We start from the raw sequence: 21,780 nt of genomic DNA on the forward strand, positions 1-21,780 counted from the left end.
GACTACCGGACGCCAGTAAAACGTCCGCCTACAAAGTGCCGTACAAAAGTAAAACAAAATGTTTTCTATTTTATTGTCATAATTTTAATGTCTCTACCGAAATGTCCTGTGTTGAACAATAACAATATAATAAATATGCATACTATTATACTTACTTGCTTACTTATTAAACTCTTTTGCCCGGCTGCTTCCCAGAGGAGCATAAAGTGAGCGATGGAGATAAATGGAAGCTAGAAAAATCCAGTGCACATTGAGAGCAATCTCAAACTTTTTCATGTCAAGGACCTCCAGAATAGACGTCCAATAGACCACAGACCATGAATGTATGAGAGGTTGTGTCCTATGCTTTTGCCCTGCGTGTTAGTAAATAGCCTACAACTACATTAAATTCTGTGTATGTCATGCTACTAGCACTACTAGCTACTGTCCGATAGCCGGTTGTTTGGGAACAGAGACGTTAATACATCCACCACGGTACAGGCCTACATCATACAGCCCATGGGTGTATTATGAGATAATAAAAGTGATGAATTACAGCCAATATATCCATTATTACAGCCGCATACAGCCAGCAGGAAGCTGGCAGAACCGGATATGTCATGAACGTGCCCGGCGGTGCAGTCCCGTCATGAAATTTGGTCAACAACACACGTCTCACTCGTTTACCCTCGGTTTCGTCGTTTACTTACTTCATTGTTTAGTATTTGTTTTTTTTGTGTGTACTTGTCAAGCAATACGCTTTATTTTACGTTTGAATTATCTGTTTTTGGGTTGTGTTATAGAACTTAATACAATAAACCAGGCTAATTTTGTTGTTCATAAACACTTTTTGTTTAATTCATTAACTTTTCCACTAGTTGCTGTGAATCCTGACTCTGCCACACTTCTCCATCTCGCTCTCTCTCTCTCACTTGCATAATTAATTGCTGTGTCGCTCTCTCTCGCTCTCTCTCCTTCATAATTAATTGGTGGGTTTGATTTAGTGGTCTGTGCAGGATTTTTTTGAGGCAAAGCTTCTTTGTGCAGTCACTTTTGTAAATAGAAAACAATCAGCGCAGGCCCAGGGCATAAATCAAATCTAGATAATGCCTATAAAAGCCGATGGGAGAGAAACAGAATTGCATCACAGCTTTGTGCAGAAGTGCTGGGGTGTGTTCATTTGTATGTTTATATCGATGTGTGGTTGTTATTGTCACAGTGAAGTCCGCTCTTGATATGTGAATGTTATACTGATTTTGTAATGGCATTGAACAGGAAAACGTCAGCACCAGTTTCTGAATGTTAACTTTGATCATCAGAGGCTGTTTTACTGACATTTTGTGTATCACAGCGTCTGTAGAGAAACAATTACAAGCTCAGTCGATGGACTGAAAAATCATTTGCAACTATTTTGAAAACTGATTAATCATTTGAAGTCCTTTTTCAAGCAAAAATGACAAATTGTGTCTTGTTGTAGCATTTAGGGCTGCAACTAATGGTTATTTTTATTGTCGATTAATCCGTCTATCATTTTCTCGATTAATCGATTAGATTAGATAGAAACCAGAAAATATTCACATTTATACTCATATATACTCTTTTTTTACTCTTTTTTCTTAAAAAATTACTCAAACCGATTAATCGAATATCAAAATAGTTGGCAATTAATTTAATAGTTGACAACTTATCGATGAATTAATGCAACTCTCTTCTAATGTGAGGATTTGTAAATTAATCACAAAGTTTATATCTGTTCTAAATGTACCTTAACGGGAGATTTGTCAAATATTTAATACTCTTATCAACATGGGAGTGAGCTAATATGCTTGCTTTCTGCAAAAGTATGTATATATTTATTATTGGAAATCAATTAACAACACAAAACAATGACAAATATTGTCCAGAAACCCTCACAGGTACTGCATTTAGCATAAAAAATGAATTGCCCAACAGGCAACAACAGCTGTCAGAGTGTCAGTGTGCTGACTTGACTCTGACTTGCCCCAAACTGCATGTGATTATCATAAAGTGGGCATGTCTGTAAAGGGGAGACTCGTGGGTACCCATAGAACCAATTTTCATCCACATATCTTGAGGTCAGAGGTCAAGGGACCACTTTTTTTAGCTAAAGTTTGGAGCGTTATTTAACCTCCTTCGCGAAAAGGATGGATTCATTAGGTTTTCTAGTTTCATGTGATTCCAGTATCTTCACTCCAGCTTTAAAACTGAGCCCGCTACAACCTAAAAATCGCAGCTTGCGTCAATGCATTAAAGACATTTTAATATTTATTATCGCGTTAACTTTGACAGCCCTACTTCTTTCATTATAGTATACTGAATATCTTTGGGTTTGGGACTGTTGGTCGGACAAATTTGAAGACATCAACTTGAGCTCTGGGGGGTTAGATGGACATATGATGGGCATTTTTCACCATTTTCTGACACTTTATAGATTAAACAATAATAAGCTGATAAATCGATAAAGAAAACAATCATTATTTGCAACCTTACTGCTTTGTTTTATATTAATGAAGTACATTCATAAAGCGTAAGCCTAAACACTAAAAGCTTGTTGCTCTTTGCTCTCCAGCTTTGAGAAGCTCACTGTCCTTTTTACATATTTATTCCAAAATGTTCAAGATAAAACAAAAAAAGAGAAGCACGATTCCTGTTGTATCCTTTTTGAATAAATGTACTGCATGTCCTTGAACGACTGTAAAAAGACATGGAAGGGAAAAAAAGGGAGAGTGAGTAACAGGGATGCACGAATCCTTTATTGTGGAGCAGTGTGCTCCAATAAAAACCTGTGTATGGGTGGGTGTAATGGAGAGAAATGACGCCTGACTATTGAAGCAGAGAATCGGCGTGTGGCTGCTATTAGAGGAAAGAAAGGGGGGTACCGGTAGAGAGAGGAGGAGCGGAGGCTGTTGTATGGGATTAATGGACACAGTGTGTGCAGGAGGAGGGAGGGAGGGGAGATGGGCTTCTCCACGGAGGCGGCGGCGGTGATGGTGATGGTGGGGGGGTGGCTGGGGGAGACCACTGTGGCAGGGGAGAGGGAGAGGAGAGGCAGGGAGGGAGGGAGGCTGGTGAAGCCGCGGATATTCATGAAGACGCCAAGTGTTTTTTTCTCTCGCCGTGGTGACACACTGCTAGTCTGCAGAGAGACGGAGGGAGCTGGGAGGAGAGAAGGAGAAGGAGACGAGTGAAAGCAACACAAGGCCCAGCCCATCTTGCCATTGATCTTGAGGCGATCAAGGTGAGTGTGTTTTTATTCTTACATGCTGCGGCCTGACTGTGTGTGTGTGTGTGTGTGTGTGTGTGTGTGTGACAAATATCTCTTGCAGTGCGTGTGCAGACAGGCATGACTGCAGGGCTGTCCTCATGTATGCATGGTTTGAGTGTGTTTTATATATATATATATACATATATATATATATATTTGGGTGTTTTGTAACAGGCTGGTAGTTGAACTGCATATTGATGCATTGCTGCTTGGTTTTATAAGCTGCTTTATCTGTAGTGGAGGTGGTACTGGTGGCAGCCATGGTGTGTGTGTGTGTGTGTGTGTGTGCTCAAATTTCTCATTGTCTGTGCATATATATGTCACTGTGTCACTATGCATTGGTTGATTTCTCCACACAGACCCTCTTTTCTGTGAATGTGTGCACACTCTGGTGGTGTGAGAGTGCTTTCATTGAGTGGGTGTGTTCTTGATGACCCCTGGTAAAAGTCGTCTCCACCACTATCTGTCTGTGTTCCAGCTCAATCGGAAACACTCTGATATGCCGAATCTGTCCTATCCAATGGAATTAGGTCATCTCGGACTCTCTCAGAGTAATTATATAACATCGAAGGGCTTCGGTGTTGCAGTATCTGCTCAGAATTAGCCACACTGTAGGTACAGCTCCTGCAATGCAACAATAGCCAACATGTTTTTGTTAGGGCAGCCCCCCTTTATTAGTCGACCAATCGTTTGTTTGGATAACAGTCAACAACTTGTGATTTCATTAGTGTTTTTGTTCATGTATGAGCCTTGTATTGTGGAAAACAATACGCATTTGCTCCCAAATATATCTCCAATCTTATTAAAAGAGTACACAGGGAAAGGATTTTCTCACATTTGATGATGCATCAGATGAATTCACTAAATGCAAGCAGGACAAAGAGTTCCAAAAGAAGAAGGAAAGAGGACTCAAAAAGAGCTCACTCCCTAACTCTTCATTTCTGTTGTTTCTCACAGGGGAATCTACACCGAAGAGGACACACTGAGACACATTCAAGGATGGATCCCGGCATATCAAACCTGGAATTTTGACATCTGGAGTTCTCGGATGAGCCAATCATTTTTCAACACTTCTCCCTATGCAGGATTTGGATCCGACTGACCGATCAGACGGTGGGAAACTGATCTGAGACAAGACTTCCAGAAGCTGGATCTGGATTATTGATTGTTGCATTCATGTGGGATCAGGTTTACAACTGGGAAATGTCATGCGAACAATACTCCAAGTTGGATAAACATTTTAGAAAACTTGGGAAGAGGTTTTCTTCAGCAGTGACATCATGAACTCCGACCCGGATATCCCATTGGCTTGTCTGGCCAAAGCGAGACAACATGCCGGCGGACTTATTTTTTCCCAGAAACTCGTAGCTTACACTAAAATGGAGTGAATCTATTAGATTTTTCTTTTTCTTCCACCTTGTTGAAAAACAACAACAGATCAAGACAAAGGACGTCCACCTCAGACTGAACCTGGAGCCTCTGAGGGGCGCTTAAATGCACCTTTAGCATTTAACAGCAGGTCGGACGCCCGGTTTCAGCCATCTGAACACGGAGGTGTGGACAGAGGCGGTTGGCTGGCTTAGTCAGCTCCGATGGGGGCCGGTTGTGACCCGGTCTGACCCCGGTTTGACCTTGCAGTGACCTTTGACCTCTCCGGTCCTGGCTCTCCACCTGCTCTGCTGCCTGGGTTCCGGAACGCTCCGCCCTGGGGCCCAGAACGAGCCAATCAGGATGAAGAAGAGCCGCAGCGTGCTGTCTGTGACTGGAGAAGAGGTGAGAATATAAACAAGCAGCGACATACTCGAGAAAATCAGCTAACTTTGTCACTTGTTACCGTGAGAGTAGATACAAGGCAGAGCAGACTGGACTGTTTGTGTGTTTTCTTGGATGCTTACCACGACACACAAACCTCGTGACTTTCACACATCCGTCCAAGGCTCCCTTTGTTCTTGTTGTCAAGGTCTGTGGACGCACTCAGAAGTCAGAGTGGACAGTTTGTCCTCTCCAGCCTCCACTCACACCGTGTGAACCACTCAGTCAGTCATAGTCCTGTATGTAAATGAGCCCCAGCTAAATGAGTGCTCTATGTAAATGAGCTATTTTCTTTTAAAGGTAACCTTTTGGCTGAAGGACATAATACCATCTGCATTATTCAAGCGCTCCTTTATTGATTATGCTGAGGAGCGGGTGCCCATATATTTTGTGTATGTATGTTTGTGTGTGTACTGTATCTGTGTGTGTGTGTGTGTGTGGATGTGAGCATCTCTCCACATCTGGGTCTGGACGACATCAAACGCAGCATGGAAGCAACACGGCACTGTTGCCTAGCAACTGCTACCATTCCCCCAGTGTTTTGTTGCTACGGTACTGCAGTGCAGATCAGCCTCTAAGAGCTCAGTCTGTAGAGGCCTTATCCCAGACACACACACACACACACACACACACACACACACACACGCATGTAGCCAAACACACACACACACACACACACACACACACACACACACACGCATGTAGCCAAACACACACACACGCACACACACACAACACACACATACATTGATATTTTATGGTGTTTATATTGTTTTTGTGTAGTTTCTTCACTCATCAGAATTTGAATGTGGCAAGTTCTTTCATTTTTATTATTGACTTTTATTTTACAGTTTCTTATTTCTTATTTTTAAAGACGTGTCTCTCTTGCTCCATGTCTCTCTGTTTCCCTCACCTGCTCCCCCCCTGTGTTACAGGGTAAGGACACAGATATAACAGGTGCTGTGGAGAAGGCGGAGTCATCTCGCTACAGCCGATCTTATACGTCCGGGGCCACACTGGGGGCTGAGCTACGCAGAGGGAGGAGCAGACGACTCTCGTCTAGTCTCCAGGTATTGAAAGGAAGCACGGGTGTATTAGCCCCCTCCCTCATGTGAACATAATATTAAAGGACCATACAAAAAAAGGGGTCCCTTGACCTCTGACCTCAAGATATGTGAATGAAAATGGGTTCTATGGGTACCCACGAGTCTCCCCTTTACAGACATGCCCACTTTATGATAATCACATGCAGTTTGGGGCAAGTCATAGTCAAGTCAGCACACTGACACACTGACAGCTGTTGTTGCCTGTTGGGCTGCAGTTTGCCATGTTATGCTTTGAGCATATATTGTATGCTAAATGCAGTACCTGTGAGGGTTTCTGGACAATATTTTGTCATGTTTTGTGTTGTTAACTGATTTCCAATAATAAATATATACATACATTTTCATAAAGCAGCATATTTTCACGCTCCCATGTTGATAAGAGTATTAAATACTTGACAAATCTCCCTTTTAAGGTGCATTTTGAACGGATAAAAAATGCTTCCCTGGCTTTGATTAATTTTGGTACAAGAGGAAGACTTGCTTGAGCATTAAGTTACACTGTCATTATGAGGTGATGCAGTGCAGACTTTCTGATAATACTGAGAACATTTTGTGCAGACTTGATTTTCTCTGTGATAGATGCAATAATCAATATTTTTATATTAACAATGGATCGAATGGATGTGTAATGTGAAAGAGGTCTCTCGTAGTGACGCTGTTTTAAGAGAAATACTGCTAAACTGACTGCTCAGCACCAAAGGGCAAACAGACCGCAACAGTTAGCAACTAGCTGTTGAACATAATGGAGCATTTAGCAACTAAAGAGTCATTTATCTTTCTCAGAAGTTACTAAAGAGCAAAACAGAGCTAAAAGTGTGATTATTGGACTTGCATTGGCCAGGTAGACAATTCTGTTCAAGAACTTTATTGTCATTATGCCAACATAACAAAACTGCAGCTGCCTCAACCTCAAATGTTGCATTTTATTAAAAGACTTCACACATATTTAAAAGGAATCAGAGGTTGGGTCAAGTCATTGTTTTGCAAGTCACAAGTGAGTCTCAACTCTTAACACTCAAGTCCCTAGTCAAGACTGACAAGTCCAAAGTCCTACATTTTGAGTTTTGAGTCCTAAACAAATCATAATGCGCTCTTCACCAAATGTAATGCCATTTTAACAACAGAGTAACTGGCGCTTAGTAAGTCCCAATAATATTCACCAAAAATAGAGTCCAGAGTTCAACATAAAAAAAAACACTTTTCGGAGATTCGGCAATAAACAACAAAAGATTTCCCCACGAGTAAATCCTCCTCCCAAACAAATCAATAAAGGATAAAAACAAATAAATCCAACATTGCGCAGTTGATCGTCTTCATGCACACACTTTTTAAATAACATACTTTTAAGTCTTTGGGCTTAGGCATTAAGCATTTTCAAATCAAAAGGCTCAAGTCCAAGTGAAGTCACGAGTTACTGGTGTTAAAAGTCAATGTCCAGTTGCAAGTCTTTTTATATTTTATCAAATCGAGTCTCATGAAATCAAATTTGTGACTCGAGTCCACATCTCTGCAAAGAATAAATAATGCATGAATGAGATAAAAAAAAAAAGTGTAATAAATATCAGCGATAAAAAAGTGCAAAAATATAAACAGACAACTCCAAATAAATGTTCCTCTGTATCTGCTGGATGTGTAAATAGGCAACTATTTGCTAACAAGTTTGCCATATCCATTTAAAAAGAGATATTATGACAGTGAGGTGTTTACAGCTTGTTTCTGCTGCTGCCAAATGACCAAAAAATCTGAATAATTAAAGGAAGTGTGTAGCATTTAGGGGGATCTAAAGGCAGAACTTTAACATGATATTAATAAGAATGTTTTCCTTAAGGTATGATCACCTGAAAATTAGAGTTGTTGTGTTTTTGTTACCTTAGAATGAGCTGTAGATGTGTTGAAATGTGCGATTAATTTGCGATTAAATATTTGAATCGATTGACAGTCCGATTTGTAGTTAACTTTGTTAACTCTGTAGAAAACTTAAACACACTTCATGCACACATTTGCAATAAATCAAATGGCCTCAGACCAGCTGAATGGGAATCTGGGGCTCCTGTGTGTCTGGTACCCCGAGGCAGTTACCTGTTTTCCCAGCTCTTAAAGGAACAGTGTGTAACATTTAGGAGGATCTATTGGCAGAAATGGAATATGATATTAATAAGTATGTTTTCTTTAGTGTATAATCACCTGAAAATAAGAATCGTTGTGTTTTTGTTACCTTAGAATGAGCCGTTTATATCTACATAGGGAGCGGGTCCTCTTCACCAAGTCCGCCATGTTTCTACAGTAGCCCAGAACGGACAAATCAAACATCGGCTCTGGAGAGAGCCTTTCACGTATTTGCATCGACCACTGTAGTTCTCCTACATGCTTGGCACATGCTAGACTCTTAAGGTGGTTGCAATCTGTAACCTCACCGCTAGATGCTGCCAGATCCTGCACACTGTTAAAGGTGCAGACCTTTAACATCAGAGAGATTGAGTGTCCAAATTGTGCTGTACACCTACAAAGCAACAGGTGACTGGTATCATCTACAAACCCTTCCTTCTAACTCTACAGGTACCCTGCTGGCTCCGCCCTCGAGACCGCACTCGTTCACCAGAGGTCCTGAGCAACGTGTCGCGTCCGACAACTCTTCCCCTCCGCATCCCGCCACGCATCTCCATCACACAAGCAGACGCTGACGGGTACACACACCCAAACCATTGATTTTCACTTTTGCAGGTCATTTTTTTAGATGTTTAATTTCTGTCCTCTCTAACCATCAAACTTGTCCTCCTCTCCCCGGGCTCCAGTTACGAAGCAGAAAATGGCGTATCACCAGGTCACACCCCGCTGGGTTCGCATAGTCCAGGCCTCACCCTTCACACCCCCTTTCCCCAGGGTCAGAGAAGAGAGTCCTTCCTCTACCGCTCTGACTCGGACTACGACATGTCGCCCAAGACGGTCTCACGTAACTCCTCCCTCGCCAGCGAAGGGTGAGACTCGGGAAGAAAGACGAAAAGAATGAGTGAGAGGGGGAGAGAGCATGCATGTGTGTACTCGTGAACTCTTATTTTCAACTCTCTCTCTCTCTCAGGCACACAGGAGAGGACTTCATTGTCACGCCTTTTGCTCAAGTGAGTCTCACTTAATAGATAAATCATTTATCTACTGTAGATTATTGATCATTATACTATATATTGTGTAAAATGTTTCATGATGCTTCAGGTTCCCCCAAATAGTTTCTCAGCTGTCATTGTGACCTGTTGGAAAATGGTTAAATAAGCATGTTGAAGAATTAATTGGAAGCATTCTTCATTGGATGTTACGCCACTTTTTCCTTTTCTTAAACCTCCCATTAAGACGTGTATATTTCTCTGATTATTTTGTATATATCCTGTGATACTGATTATTTAGGTATTGGCCAGTCTGCGATCAGTACGGAGCAACTTCACCATTCTTGCCAACGTCTCCACACCGCAAGTAAAGTCAGTACCAACTCATCGTCCTAAAAATGTTCCACTGATGCACATTATGATAGTATGTTGTCATTTGTGTAACCAGTTCAGATTTTGCAGATCAAACTAATTTACTACAGTGTATGAGACCTTAAAATACAGCTACTTATAATTCTAAGCATGCTTGCAAACACATGTAGGCATGGTTTACTCGTCCCTCCTCTTTTGTGTCTTGTTTGGGAAAGTAACCTCTGTACATTGAAAACATGACCCACATGTGTTCTCTGAGAAATCGAGAAAATAAAGGCGTAATATTTATATTTGAGGAAAAATTTGTAATATTAAGAGAATAAAGTCGCAATTTAGTGAGAATTAAGTCATAATACCATAAGAAAAAATCAACCTGCCCTATAGTCTGCTGTGCATGAAGTTATCGCTCTGCAGATATATATCCTCTTCAGGCCGTCTGACAGACACAGAACCCTGTTTGGGATTTTGGTCTCTAGATGAGACTAAGTTTAGGGAAGTGAGCGCCAGCTGCTCGGAGCGCACCGCAGCTGATGCAAAACAAACAAAGAAACAAAGTACGTGAGTACAGTCGCTGCAGTAAACATGACTGTACTATCAGGTCCACACACGCTCTGCCTTCTCCAGTCACCTCACCCGACACATCTTCACATCTTCATCATCTTTAGGAAGTATTTACCGATGTCCGGACCTCGGTGACCTCATAGCTGGCTAAGGCTATGGGGTCTTGACTTGGGACTTGACTGCAAAGTCTTGAGACTTGTGACTTGCAAAACAATGACTTGCTAAAATCTTGTTGCTAACCACAGTCTCTGGTAGGTCTAACTAACCGTTGTGTCCTCAGGAGGTCTCCTCTGGGTGGAGTGTGCGTCAGTCCCAGGGCGTCACTATCAGACCTGGAGTACCAGCAGCTCGCCCTGGACACACTGGAGGAGCTGGACTGGTGTTTGGACCAGCTGGAGACCATTCAGACACACCGCTCTGTCAGCGAAATGGCCTCCAACAAGGTATGCAAAACATCACTGAACCAACCAATCCAACCAACATTATCAGTAGGCCAATACATGTATCATTATCAGTATACAGTATATGTTGCAAATAGAAATTATTTTTAAGGATTTTGACACATTTTTCATTTTATAACTTTGTTGCATTTTGGTATTTATTTATAGTTATTGTTTATAATGATTTAATATCATATTGTGTTTATAGAGTGCTGGAGGAATGAGTCCTAAAACCCGGAAATGAGTTAGCATTTAGCACTTCCAGTTTCTTCATCTGGAAGTAAAAATGGGTTTTTAGTTAGATACCTGAAATAAGGTCTGTGGTTAACACAAGCTGACGAGATTTTAACGTTTTGCTCTACGATATAAAATACTATGCTGAACTGTACTGTAACTAAAATCGAATGCATGTTGAACAGGGAATTGTAAGACCTTTCCAACAGCACGAGGTTGCCGTTTTGTTACTGCAACCTTAAAACTTGGGACTTAATTACAACCTCCCAATCCCAAAAGAGTACTGTATTGAATATTACCTCTTAGTCATCTCCAAAACTTAGAGAAGCAGCACATCATTGACTCGTATCTCCGCTTTGCTCTCATTCTGCCACAGTTTAAGAGGATGCTGAACAGAGAGCTGTCCCACCTGTCAGAGATGAGTCGCTCTGGTAACCAGGTGTCTGAGTACATCTCCAGCACCTTCATGGGTGAGTGGGACCAGAGTCTGATTTCTGATCCACATCACATTTATGACCAAATAAAACCAATAAATCTATATATGTGTGTGTGTTTGTCCATCAATCTGTAGACAAGCAGAACGAACCGGAAATCCCGTCTCCTACCCTGAAAGACAAACCTATGAGTCACATCCCCGGAGTGAGGAAACTCTCTCACAGCTCCAGCCTCTCCAGCTCTTCAATGCCTCGCTTCGGTGTCAACACGGACCACGAGGATGAGCTCGCCAAGGTCTCGTTGAATAGTCTTTTTTTTTTCTCTGACTCACTTCAAAACAAGTTGTACAAATCAATCCCTGTTCAGACTTGGATTGTGAACACTGATAATATTTTTTATATCTTGTACACACGAGATATAAAATATCAACTTTCAGGACTTCGGGGGTTCCGTAGCAGAGTTTTATTATGCCTCCGTGCCGGAGACAGCCGTAACCAGAGGCGTTATATTTTCAGGTTGTCCGTCTGTCCCGTCCTCGTGAACAGGATATATCAGGAAAACCTGGAGGGAATTTCTTAAAATCTGTCAGAAAACGTCCACTTGGACTCCAGGATGAACTGATTAGAATTAGGTAGTCAAAGGTCAAGGTCACTTTGACCTTACAAACACGTTTTTGGTCATACTCAAGAATTCATATGCTAATTATGACAATTTCGAACAGGATAAAATGATGAAGTGATGACATTAGGGACAGATATGGATGTAAATTGCAACTTGACTGGTTGGCGGAGGCATATACTATATAATATATATGTACTTTGACTTTTTAGTTTGGCCCATGTCTCATCCGCTAACATGGAGGGGGTGGGATTTCTGACCTATACTGCAGCCAGCCACCAGGGGGCGATCAAGATGACTTGACTTAACTTTTGGGGAGCTGTCATGTCGTCCAGCTTTATACTCAGTCTATGATCTAGCTCTATGTTAAATTCTGCTGCAGATATTTCTCAATAATACTTTTATTTAATTTTAAACAAGTGAACAAAATATACACCGGAAATGTGTAGAGTGCACAACAGATATGTCAATTTAACAAAACACATCTATGATAGATGAGCACATCGTGCAATCTTGTCTCAACCATCCCTCAACCCCACTCAATATACAGTCCAGACTTCCATATATTAAAGGGTACTTCGTCCTACAGGAAGGTTCTCTAAGTTGGCTTTTAAATTTAGAAAAGAGAGAGACTCAAAATTTCATATTGTGTGTGTTTAACCAGGAGTTGGACGATCTGGACAAGTGGTGTTTTAACATATTCAGAGTAGCAGAATTCTCCAACAACAGACCTCTCAGCTGCGTCATGTATACCATCTTCCAGGTAGGCAAAATTAGTGTGAATGTGTGTTTTTCTGTAGGATCGTTCTCACCTGAAGTGCTTGTTGGCTTTGCTGATGTACATGATATGTGTGTGTGCGTGTATATGTGTGTGAAGTTGTGGCTCCTGTCCTCCCTCCTCAGGAACGAGAGCTGTTGAAGACGTTTCGTATCCCAGTCGACACCTTTGTCACGTATGTGATGACTCTGGAAGACCATTATCATGGAAATGTAGCATACCACAACAGCCTCCATGCAGCAGATGTCACCCAGTCCACACATGTCCTCCTGTCCACACCTGCTCTTGATGTATGTTGAGACACACTCTCTCACACACACACACACACACACACACGCACGCACGCACGCACGCACGCACGCACGCACGCACGCACGCACGCACGCACGCACGCACGCACACACACACACACACACACACACACACACACACACACACACACACACTGGTTGGTTTGTACATGGAAGTGGACCTTTCATAGAATACCATTAAATGAAGCACAACAGAACTTTATTATCAAACCAAGGCTGGAAAACTATTACAGTGTATAGCTTAGTCAAGCGCACCACCACAATAATTTAAATTCTCTTGTGACAAAGACAGAAAGTCTTGTAACAATAAAAATTGAAAGGAAACATGAGCTGCTGATTCTTCATCCTCTAAGAAAGCAAAAACAGGATTCAACTACAGAGTGATTGTATTGCAAGTTATATTCTTAATATTCTAAATAAACAGACAAATTACCACATTTTATTTAAATAAAAACTTAAAATAATAAATAGAAGTTTTCTCTGCCCTTCTTGTCCCTTTCAGGCCGTCTTCACTGACCTGGAGGTCCTCGCCGCTCTGTTCGCTGCAGCGATCCACGATGTAGACCACCCCGGAGTTTCCAATCAGTTCCTCATCAACACCAGTGAGTGCACACACACACACACACACACACACACACACACACACACACACACACACACACACACACACACACACACACACACACACACACACATACACACACACACACACACATAGAAAAATGGTAAAATATTTCTATATATTTGTACTGTGTCTACACCTCCTCCTCCATCCCTCCTCACTGTGCCCAGACTCGGAGCTGGCCCTCATGTATAACGATGAGTCAGTTTTGGAGAACCACCACCTCGCTGTGGGCTTCAAGCTTCTGCACCAGGAAAACTGTGACATCTTCCAGAACCTCACTAAGCGCCAGCGCCAGAGCCTTCGCAAGCTCGTCATCGATATGGTGAGGACATTTTCTACCACATCTCAAACCGTACCGGTTCGATTATAAACAAATAACTTCTCCTTCAGCTTTGCTTACTTAGTTTTGGTTACTCTTCTTCTCTTTTAGCTGCCAATGCTGAGAATCTGAGAATTTATCATTTGATAGTTTCAGATTTGCCTTATTTATTTGCTATTGATGGTTTTAGACATCTTTCACTGTTTCTATGCCTGTTATTGGCTATTTGATTTAATTAAGACGGTACAAGTTAATTTAGTTTAGTTTTGATCTTGTGAAATATTCATCTTTTTGATGCTGTTTGTCTATAACTTGTTGTTTCTGCCTAACTTGACCAGGGCACTCTTAAATCCTTTTATGCATCACTAGGGACAATTTTTGGCTTTTAATTTTTTCAATCATTTTGGATGTGTTAATGCATGCGGCTTAAGTTTTGGCAAGAGTGTGATTTTTTTTTTTTCCTTCTAATTTTAGATGTTCAACCTCCGCTCCCATAATAAGTCTATAATAAACTGTGTAGCCAAAACACAGACACTCGGAAAGAGAAACCGCCAATGAGGAAACTCCAACACCGGCCGACTAATCGTGTAACTTCAGCACTCAGACTGTCACTCAGTGACAGACTTTTGCGTTTTGGACTGCAGAGGGCCAGCCCTACAAATGCAAAAGTCTGTCACTGAGTGACTCCAGTTTGAGATATATACAACGTCATTTTGACTATTCAAAATTTAATTTAAGATATCTAAAAAGGACGATATAGATATCTTCAATTGAGGGAAATTAAAGATATCTTGAACTGGAATTCTGACATGTCAGAATTAAATTGTAGATATTTGAAACTGGAATTACGACTAGTCAGAATTCAGTTGCGGATATCTGTAACTCACATTGCGGATATCTGCAACTGAATTGTGGATATCCGTAATGACAAACCCCATACACATGTATGGCAAAAGTAGTTTGAATCGTACTAGTCAAAATGCAATTACGGATATCTAAGATTAGAGTTTTGCCTTGTCAAAACAGAATTAGGGATATCTTCAATTTGAGTTTTGACTAGGCAAAATGACGTTGCAGATATCTCTAATGAATATTCTGTCTAGCTATTAAATGTTAAAACGGTCCTTGCCAGACCAGGTGGACATGTACTGCTGGATTTAACATTATAGACATGACCACTGACTATTTATATAACAATTTAGCCACAAATTCACAGACTGACCAAACACGGTCCAGACATATAGTTGGTTTTGACCGAGTCTTGTTTCATAACAAACAACAGTGGCATTATGTAAACAAACCAACATGAAAATTAATAAATGTTTGGTAGTTATGATCGGGACTGATGTTGGTTAAAAAATGACTCAGTGAAAGTGGAAAATAATATTTATATATAGTATTTTCATAGCAGTTTTAAGAAGGGGACATTTGTGTCCACTAAGGACATCAGATCAACTTTGCACAAGGGTTAAAAAAAGAGTTTTGATCTCAATGAGGTTTTCTTAGTTAGATCTAAGTTAAAACTAAAATCCAATCCATCTAATCTAATTAGCAGCTTCTTAAATAAAAGCCTTTTCAACATTACAGCCACATCCCAGCTTCTGGCTTCCTCAGGATTCTCAGTCAGTTTAAGAACTGGATTTCTTACAGAACAGCAATAAAGTAAAACTAAAAAGTGCTCTTGTCTGGCAGTACCTGTTTTAAACTAAGAGTATACTATCCTCATTCCTGATTCCAATCTCACATCACATCACTCATCTTTGGTTTTAGTCATGTTATGTGACAGATAAGGACAGAGATTAGTTTGAATCTTTGTGCTTCTTTTCTAGTTTTGTCTTACTGTCTCTGTCTGTAGGTGTTGGCCACAGACATGTCCAAACACATGACCCTACTGGCTGACCTGAAGACCATGGTGGAGACCAAGAAGGTGACAAGCTCTGGTGTGCTGCTCCTAGACCACAACACAGAACGGCTACAGGTAACTTTGTCCTGAATACATGCCAGTGTGGCTGCTCACACAGACCATGGTCACTCTTGCATGAATGTTGTGTGAAAGCTACACGTCTACTATACTGTGTGAATATAATGATATATATACTGTACTGTGTTTGTTTGTGTGTTTAGGTGCTAAGGAACATGGTGCACTGTGCAGACCTGAGCAACCCCACCAAGACGTTAGCGTTATACAGGCAGTGGACGGAGAGAATCATGGAGGAGTTCTTTCGACAGGGTGACAAAGAGCGAGAGAGAGGGATGGAGATCAGCGCCATGTGTGACAAACACACCGCCTCCGTGGAGAAGAGTCAGGTAACGCTCGAACTCTCTCTCCCATCCACTTTAAATGTGTCATTGTTGCACATCTTTAGAATGAAATTTCAAGAAATGAACAATCGACTATGTTGCAAAAAGTAAAAAAAAAAGTCATAGTATAGTATGTCAAAAATATAAATAAAAAACCTGTGGTGTATTGTGTCAAAAAAGTCACAGTATAGTATGTCTAAAAGTCATAAAAAAGCCCAAGTATAGTATGCCATAAAAGGTTATTGTAAAAGCCATAGTATAGTATGTCAACAAAAAAATTATAAAAAGTTTTAGTATATTTTGTCGGAAAAAGTCATAAAAAATAAATAGTATAGTATGTCGAAAAAAGTCATAAAAAAGCCATGGTATAGTATGTCACAAAAAGTCATTAAAAAACATAGTATAGTATGTCAAAAAAAGTAAAAAAATAAAATAAAAAAGCCAAGTCGAAAAAAGTCATAAAAGAGCCATAGTTTGTTGGAAAAAGTCATAAAAAGTCAAAGTATAGTATGTCGAATAAAGTGAAAAAATGGTCATAGTATAGTATGTCAAAAAATTAAAGAAAAAAATCATAGTATAGTGTCGAAAAAAGTGAAGGAAGCCATAGTATAACATGTTGAAAAAAAATAATTATAGTATAGTATGTCGAAAAAAGTGGAAAGAAATTTGATAGTATAGTAAAATATGAAAAATAGTCATATTATAGTATGTCCAAAAAAGTCATAGTATAGTATGTCAAAAAAAAATTAATGGTATAGTAAAATAAAAAAATTGTCATAGTATAGTGTCGAAAAAGTGCAGAAAGCCATAGTATGACATGTTAAAAAAATAGTTCTAGTATAGTATGTCGAAAAATTTCACGAAAAAAAGTCATCATACAGAATGTCGAAAAAAAAATTTAATGAAATATTCATAGTATAGTATCTAAAAAAATGTCATGAAAAAAAAGTCGTAGTATAGTATGTCAAAAAAAGTCACAGCACAGTATGTTGAAAAAAAGTCATAGTATAGTATGTCGAAAGAAAAAAGTCATAGTTTCATATGACAAAAAAAAGTCATAGTATAGTAAAATATTCAAAATAGTCATAGTATAATATGTATAAAAAGTGAAAAAAGTCATAGTATAGTATGTTGACAAAAAAGTCATAGTATAGTATGACGAAAGAAAATTTCACAGTGGAGTAAATCAAAAAATTGAAAAAAGTATAGTACGTCGAGAAAAAAAAAAAAAAAAAAGTTTAAGTAGACAGACAGACAGTTGGATTACTCTATACTTTAAAAGGAATACTTTATTTGGGAAAGATGCTGATAAGGTTGATGCCATTCAGATGTGTGAGAGCGCCATCAGTCTTCTCCTCTAACTCTCAGCAAGAAAGCAAATCAGCACATCTCTCAAACTGTCTAAATATATTTTAATAACACCACTTCACTTATTGTCATGGTCTCAGTTGTGAATCTTTGTCTTTTCCAGGTTGGTTTCATTGACTACATCGTCCACCCGCTGTGGGAGACGTGGGCTGACCTGGTGCACCCAGACGCCCAAGAGCTGCTGGACACGCTGGAGGAGAATAGGGAGTGGTATCTGAACACCATGCCCCAGTCTCCCTCACCTCCTCCGGACAGACACCTACAGCACGACCGCTTCCAGTTCGAACTCACCCTGGAGGACCTGGAGCACAACAACCACAACCACATACACCTGAGGAACAACGGCGGCGAAGACGGAACGCAGGACGATGTAGAAACTGAGAAAGAAGACGAGGAGAATCACAACAGCGAACACAACGGAGTCCGGGAGGAGAACGAGGAGGAGGAGGAGGAGGAGACTGGAGAAGAAGAAGAGGAAGAGGTGAAGGAGACTGCAGAGGAGGAGGAGGAACATGGAGAGGATGAAGTAGAAGAAGACGGAGGGCAGACGGATGCAGCAGAGGATGAGGAGACTAAAGAAGAAGAGGGAGATAATGAGCTGCATGAGGAAGAGGAGGAAGGAGAAGGCGAGGAAACTTTGGAAAAGGAAGAAACAGAAGAGGAGTTAGAGGGAGAAAAAGAAGGTAAGGGTGAAGAGGAAATAGAAAATGAGGAGGAAAAAGAGGAGGATGAGATGGAGGAGGAGGAGGAAGAAGAGGAGGCAGCAGAGACGGAGGAAAGTGTAGAACAAGAGGAGGGCGAGAAAGTGGAGGAAGAGGAGGAGGTAGAAATGGAAGACAAAGTTGAGGAGGAGGTCGGCGAAACAGAAGATGTCGAAGAGGAGAAAGGAGAGTTGGAAGAAGCAGAAGAAGAGGAGGAGGAGGAGCCAGTTGAGGATGAAGAAGAAGAAGAGGAAAGTTAGTTGGGTGTAAAAACATAAATGAACAGGGACAGTGAAGAAAGGTTAACGAGAGATGAAGAAGTACGTAAATGGAGCCTGAAGGGCTTTGACAGTTAGCAGTAAGAGCTGAAGACGTGCTCCGACTACTTCATGTGATGCTCTCAGCTCCAGTCTCAACTGCAGACGTCTTAAACAAACTTCACAGCTCACAGACGGACAGCACAGCACCGGAGCATACGCCTTCCCGAACAGCCAGATTGTTGCAGCGTCTTGATCAACTGGTAGTGATAGAAAGACTTGACGTCTTCATCACCGAGTATCTGTACATCCATCACTGCCGTAGGGAATAAAATGGGGGATAATAAAAGGGGGGAACCTGTTTTATCGACCTTTTGTAGCTCCTAAAAAAAACTGAAATGCGTACATGCAAATAAGTGCGATCTCATGGACTACTACCCATCATCTCTCTGTCACTGTCTCGTTTATGAGGAAGATACCAACTACCACACAAACACCGACCAACAACTGTTAAAAGAATGTCAACTTCCTCGGTTTGTCAGAAAAGAGAAAAAAACAAAGTCTGCAAAGTGTCTGTCGTCTTATATTTACTACAAAAACTTTCCACTTGTGAACAAGATGCTGAGAACAACTTTGGGCTCTGGTCTAGGAACAGTTTAACCTCACATACTAACCTTAAAGCAACAGTGCTGGTTTTCTCAATAATATCTGGACCGTTTTGTCAAGGCGGAAACATATGCAGTCCAGCTCAAAAAGCTGACCTGTTGTACGTGTCGATGTCGGTTCATGTTTAAAAAAAAAACACCCAGTATTCATCCCATCACGACAGTTTCACCACTACCAGACTGTGAGTTTGATTCCCGGGTGAATCGTGCCAAACTGACCCACGACCAGCACTGAGCAATTCAGCCTTCCTCCAAACAAGGTGGCTACTCGTCCGTGAAGCAATGAACTGTGGGACCAGGGTACACGGGTGTGACGGTCTTCCACAAATCCCTTTTTTCTTTGTTTTGTTTTTGTAAAAATGGTATTTGGCACTTTATCTAACACCTCTGTTACATATATGTACATAATAAACATGTATTTTAATCTGCTGATGTCATATAATAAATATGATCAATGAAGTTGATGGATTGGTGTTTTCAGTTGCAGGTCTATGACAAGTCATAGTATAGTATGTCATAAATAATATAAGACAAGTCATAGTATAGTATGTCATAAAAATGTCATAGTATAAAATGTCATGAGGACGAGAGGAGAGGTATTATAAGCTGCTTAGAGCTAGTGTTAGGAAGTCAAACAGGTCACAATACCCTCTCTAATATCCATTCTATATTGCTGTGTAAACATCTCCTTCAACCAACTGGATTTATTCTAGTTTCTCGCCAAAAACTACATTTTACAAGATCACATTGGAACACACCATGATAACGTTTGCCCAGTAGCTTTGCCTCATTTTTACTGAATATACTTGAACGCATCATAATGTAATGAAGCACTGTTAGCCCCGGTGCTGCCAACGTTACTAGCTCTCCTCCAGCTGAAGTTTTCAACACGGATTTGTTGTTCACAATGTAACATTATCAGGGATCAGCGACTGAAAACTATTAATGCCGATCTTCAGATCGCATATTTTTACTGAATATCTGCTGATAATGATTATCAGTAAAACTTAATTCTACACTATGATTGTTAAACTGTATACTCAATCCACGGTTCACACGCGCGCCCAACCGTGGGGGTGATCCGTACGGATAAACTACGGTCCGTTACAGTTAACACTACTAGTTAACAAGCAAGCAAAAAAGCCATAATGGCTTAAAGTATAAAGGATAAATGGTTGAAGAGTCCACCCGGAGATGCCGAGCACGCAGAGGCCCGTGAGCACCGTCCACACGAGGTGTAAAAACAGAACTCGTGGACTCATCAGGACACATTTTGTTCGAAAACGTGAGATCTACCTGGTGCTTGCTGTTATAATCGTTTTGCTTAAATTATCAGGTAAGCGTAAAGTTTCTCATTTATAAGCGTCCGTAGCACAGATTAATATAATGTTTTTAAAAAGGATAAAACGGAGCCCTCTCCTCTCGTTAAAGGTCACCTATTATGCAAAATGCACTTTTCCATGTCTTTTAAACATCAATATCTGTCCCCAGTGTGTCTACAGGCCACCATAGTATCATAAAAGACCATCCTCTCTCTTTTTCTCCTCCTCCGTTTGTCCGGAAATGGGTGCAGAAAAAAAACACAACACATTTCTGTTTCACAGTCAAACTTTATTTGAGTAGACAGATGACAATATTAATTATTCACAGCATTTGTAATCATCTCACCTGTTAGTTAGTTATGTTAACATGGTACAGGAGAAAGTCTTCAGCTCTGGTAAACTATGGTAAGCTAAGCTCCGGTGGTCTGTAGTCATGGTAACACAGAGACAGCTACTACTGTAAATAATATACCATTACTCTGATCTTCCATACATTTATCTTTTAGCAGAAATAATGAACTGACTACTGTTTCACATCTTCTATTTTCCACCCTGATGGTCGCTGTGTTTACACACCGTGTCATAGCGGTAGCATGTAGCTAACCCGTTAGCATGTAACTACATGCTAACGGGTTAGCTACATGCTACCGGGTTAGCTTTGTATCTCCATGTAAACAGAGCCATCTGCTCTCAGCTATCTGCTCTCAGCCATCTGCCCACAGCTGTCTGCTCTCCTCTGGGATGATTCTGTCGGTCATTTCTCACAGATGGATCTGTAAAGACAGACGTAAAACAGAGTGTATGTTTACGGTTTACAGAGTTGATGCATGAGGTAAACACTGAGCTAACTAACAGAGATATAAATAGTATTATTTACCTGAGAGAAACCGTCAGGAAAACCTGGAATCTGGACCGCAGATGTTCATCATGTGTCGCCGATTTCTGATCAGATTCCTCCGGTAACGTGCGCTGGGTGAAGTTTCTGGTTTATAAACTTTAAAGTGGTTTATAAACTTTATTCTAGCTGCTATCTCTCCACTCGTCTCTCTCTCTCTCTCTCTCTCTCTCTCTCTCTAGAGAGAGAGAGAGAGAGAGCTTCTCCGGGAGGGAGGGGGAGGGTGACGCTGTTGTTGAGGACGTTTGATTGACAGAAAACGCTGACCAATCAGAGCAGAGTGGGAGGAGACAGAGGCTA

At 40.8% G+C, this 21,780-nt stretch overlaps 1 protein-coding gene across 1 annotated transcript; it reads left to right on the forward strand.

Annotated features, from left to right (window-relative positions):
- Positions 1–631: 631 nt before the first annotated feature.
- LOC141764492 (3',5'-cyclic-AMP phosphodiesterase 4C-like) lies at positions 632–19,722 on the forward strand. Its single transcript, XM_074629776.1, has 17 exons — positions 632–3,238; positions 4,223–5,038; positions 6,013–6,147; positions 8,740–8,867; positions 8,976–9,158; positions 9,260–9,299; positions 9,580–9,650; positions 10,492–10,654; positions 11,262–11,355; positions 11,457–11,614; positions 12,603–12,701; positions 12,842–13,006; positions 13,530–13,629; positions 13,820–13,974; positions 15,827–15,949; positions 16,096–16,278; positions 17,744–19,722. The coding sequence occupies exons 2-17, from the start codon at positions 4,997–4,999 to the stop codon at positions 18,599–18,601; spliced, it is 2,697 nt and encodes an 898-aa protein (XP_074485877.1). The 5' UTR covers positions 632–3,238; positions 4,223–4,996; the 3' UTR covers positions 18,602–19,722.
- The last annotated feature ends 2,058 nt before the right edge of the window (positions 19,723–21,780 follow it).

The sequence above is a fragment of the Sebastes fasciatus genome, chromosome 3, assembly GCF_043250625.1.
Source record: "Sebastes fasciatus isolate fSebFas1 chromosome 3, fSebFas1.pri, whole genome shotgun sequence".
Classification (NCBI taxonomy): Eukaryota; Metazoa; Chordata; class Actinopteri; order Perciformes; family Sebastidae; genus Sebastes; species Sebastes fasciatus.

What these genes read in the sequence shown, in the direction of transcription:
- LOC141764492 (XM_074629776.1), top strand. Translation starts at nt 4,997, where the DNA reads ATGAAGAAGAGCCGCAGCGTGCTGTCTGTGACTGGAGAAGAG. An exon ending in TGTCCACACCTGCTCTTGAT is followed by an intron (nt 13,007 to 13,529) that starts GTATGTTGAGAC and finishes TGTCCCTTTCAG; the next exon opens with GCCGTCTTCACTGACCTGGA. An exon ending in CCTCCGTGGAGAAGAGTCAG is followed by an intron (nt 16,279 to 17,743) that starts GTAACGCTCGAA and finishes TGTCTTTTCCAG; the next exon opens with GTTGGTTTCATTGACTACAT.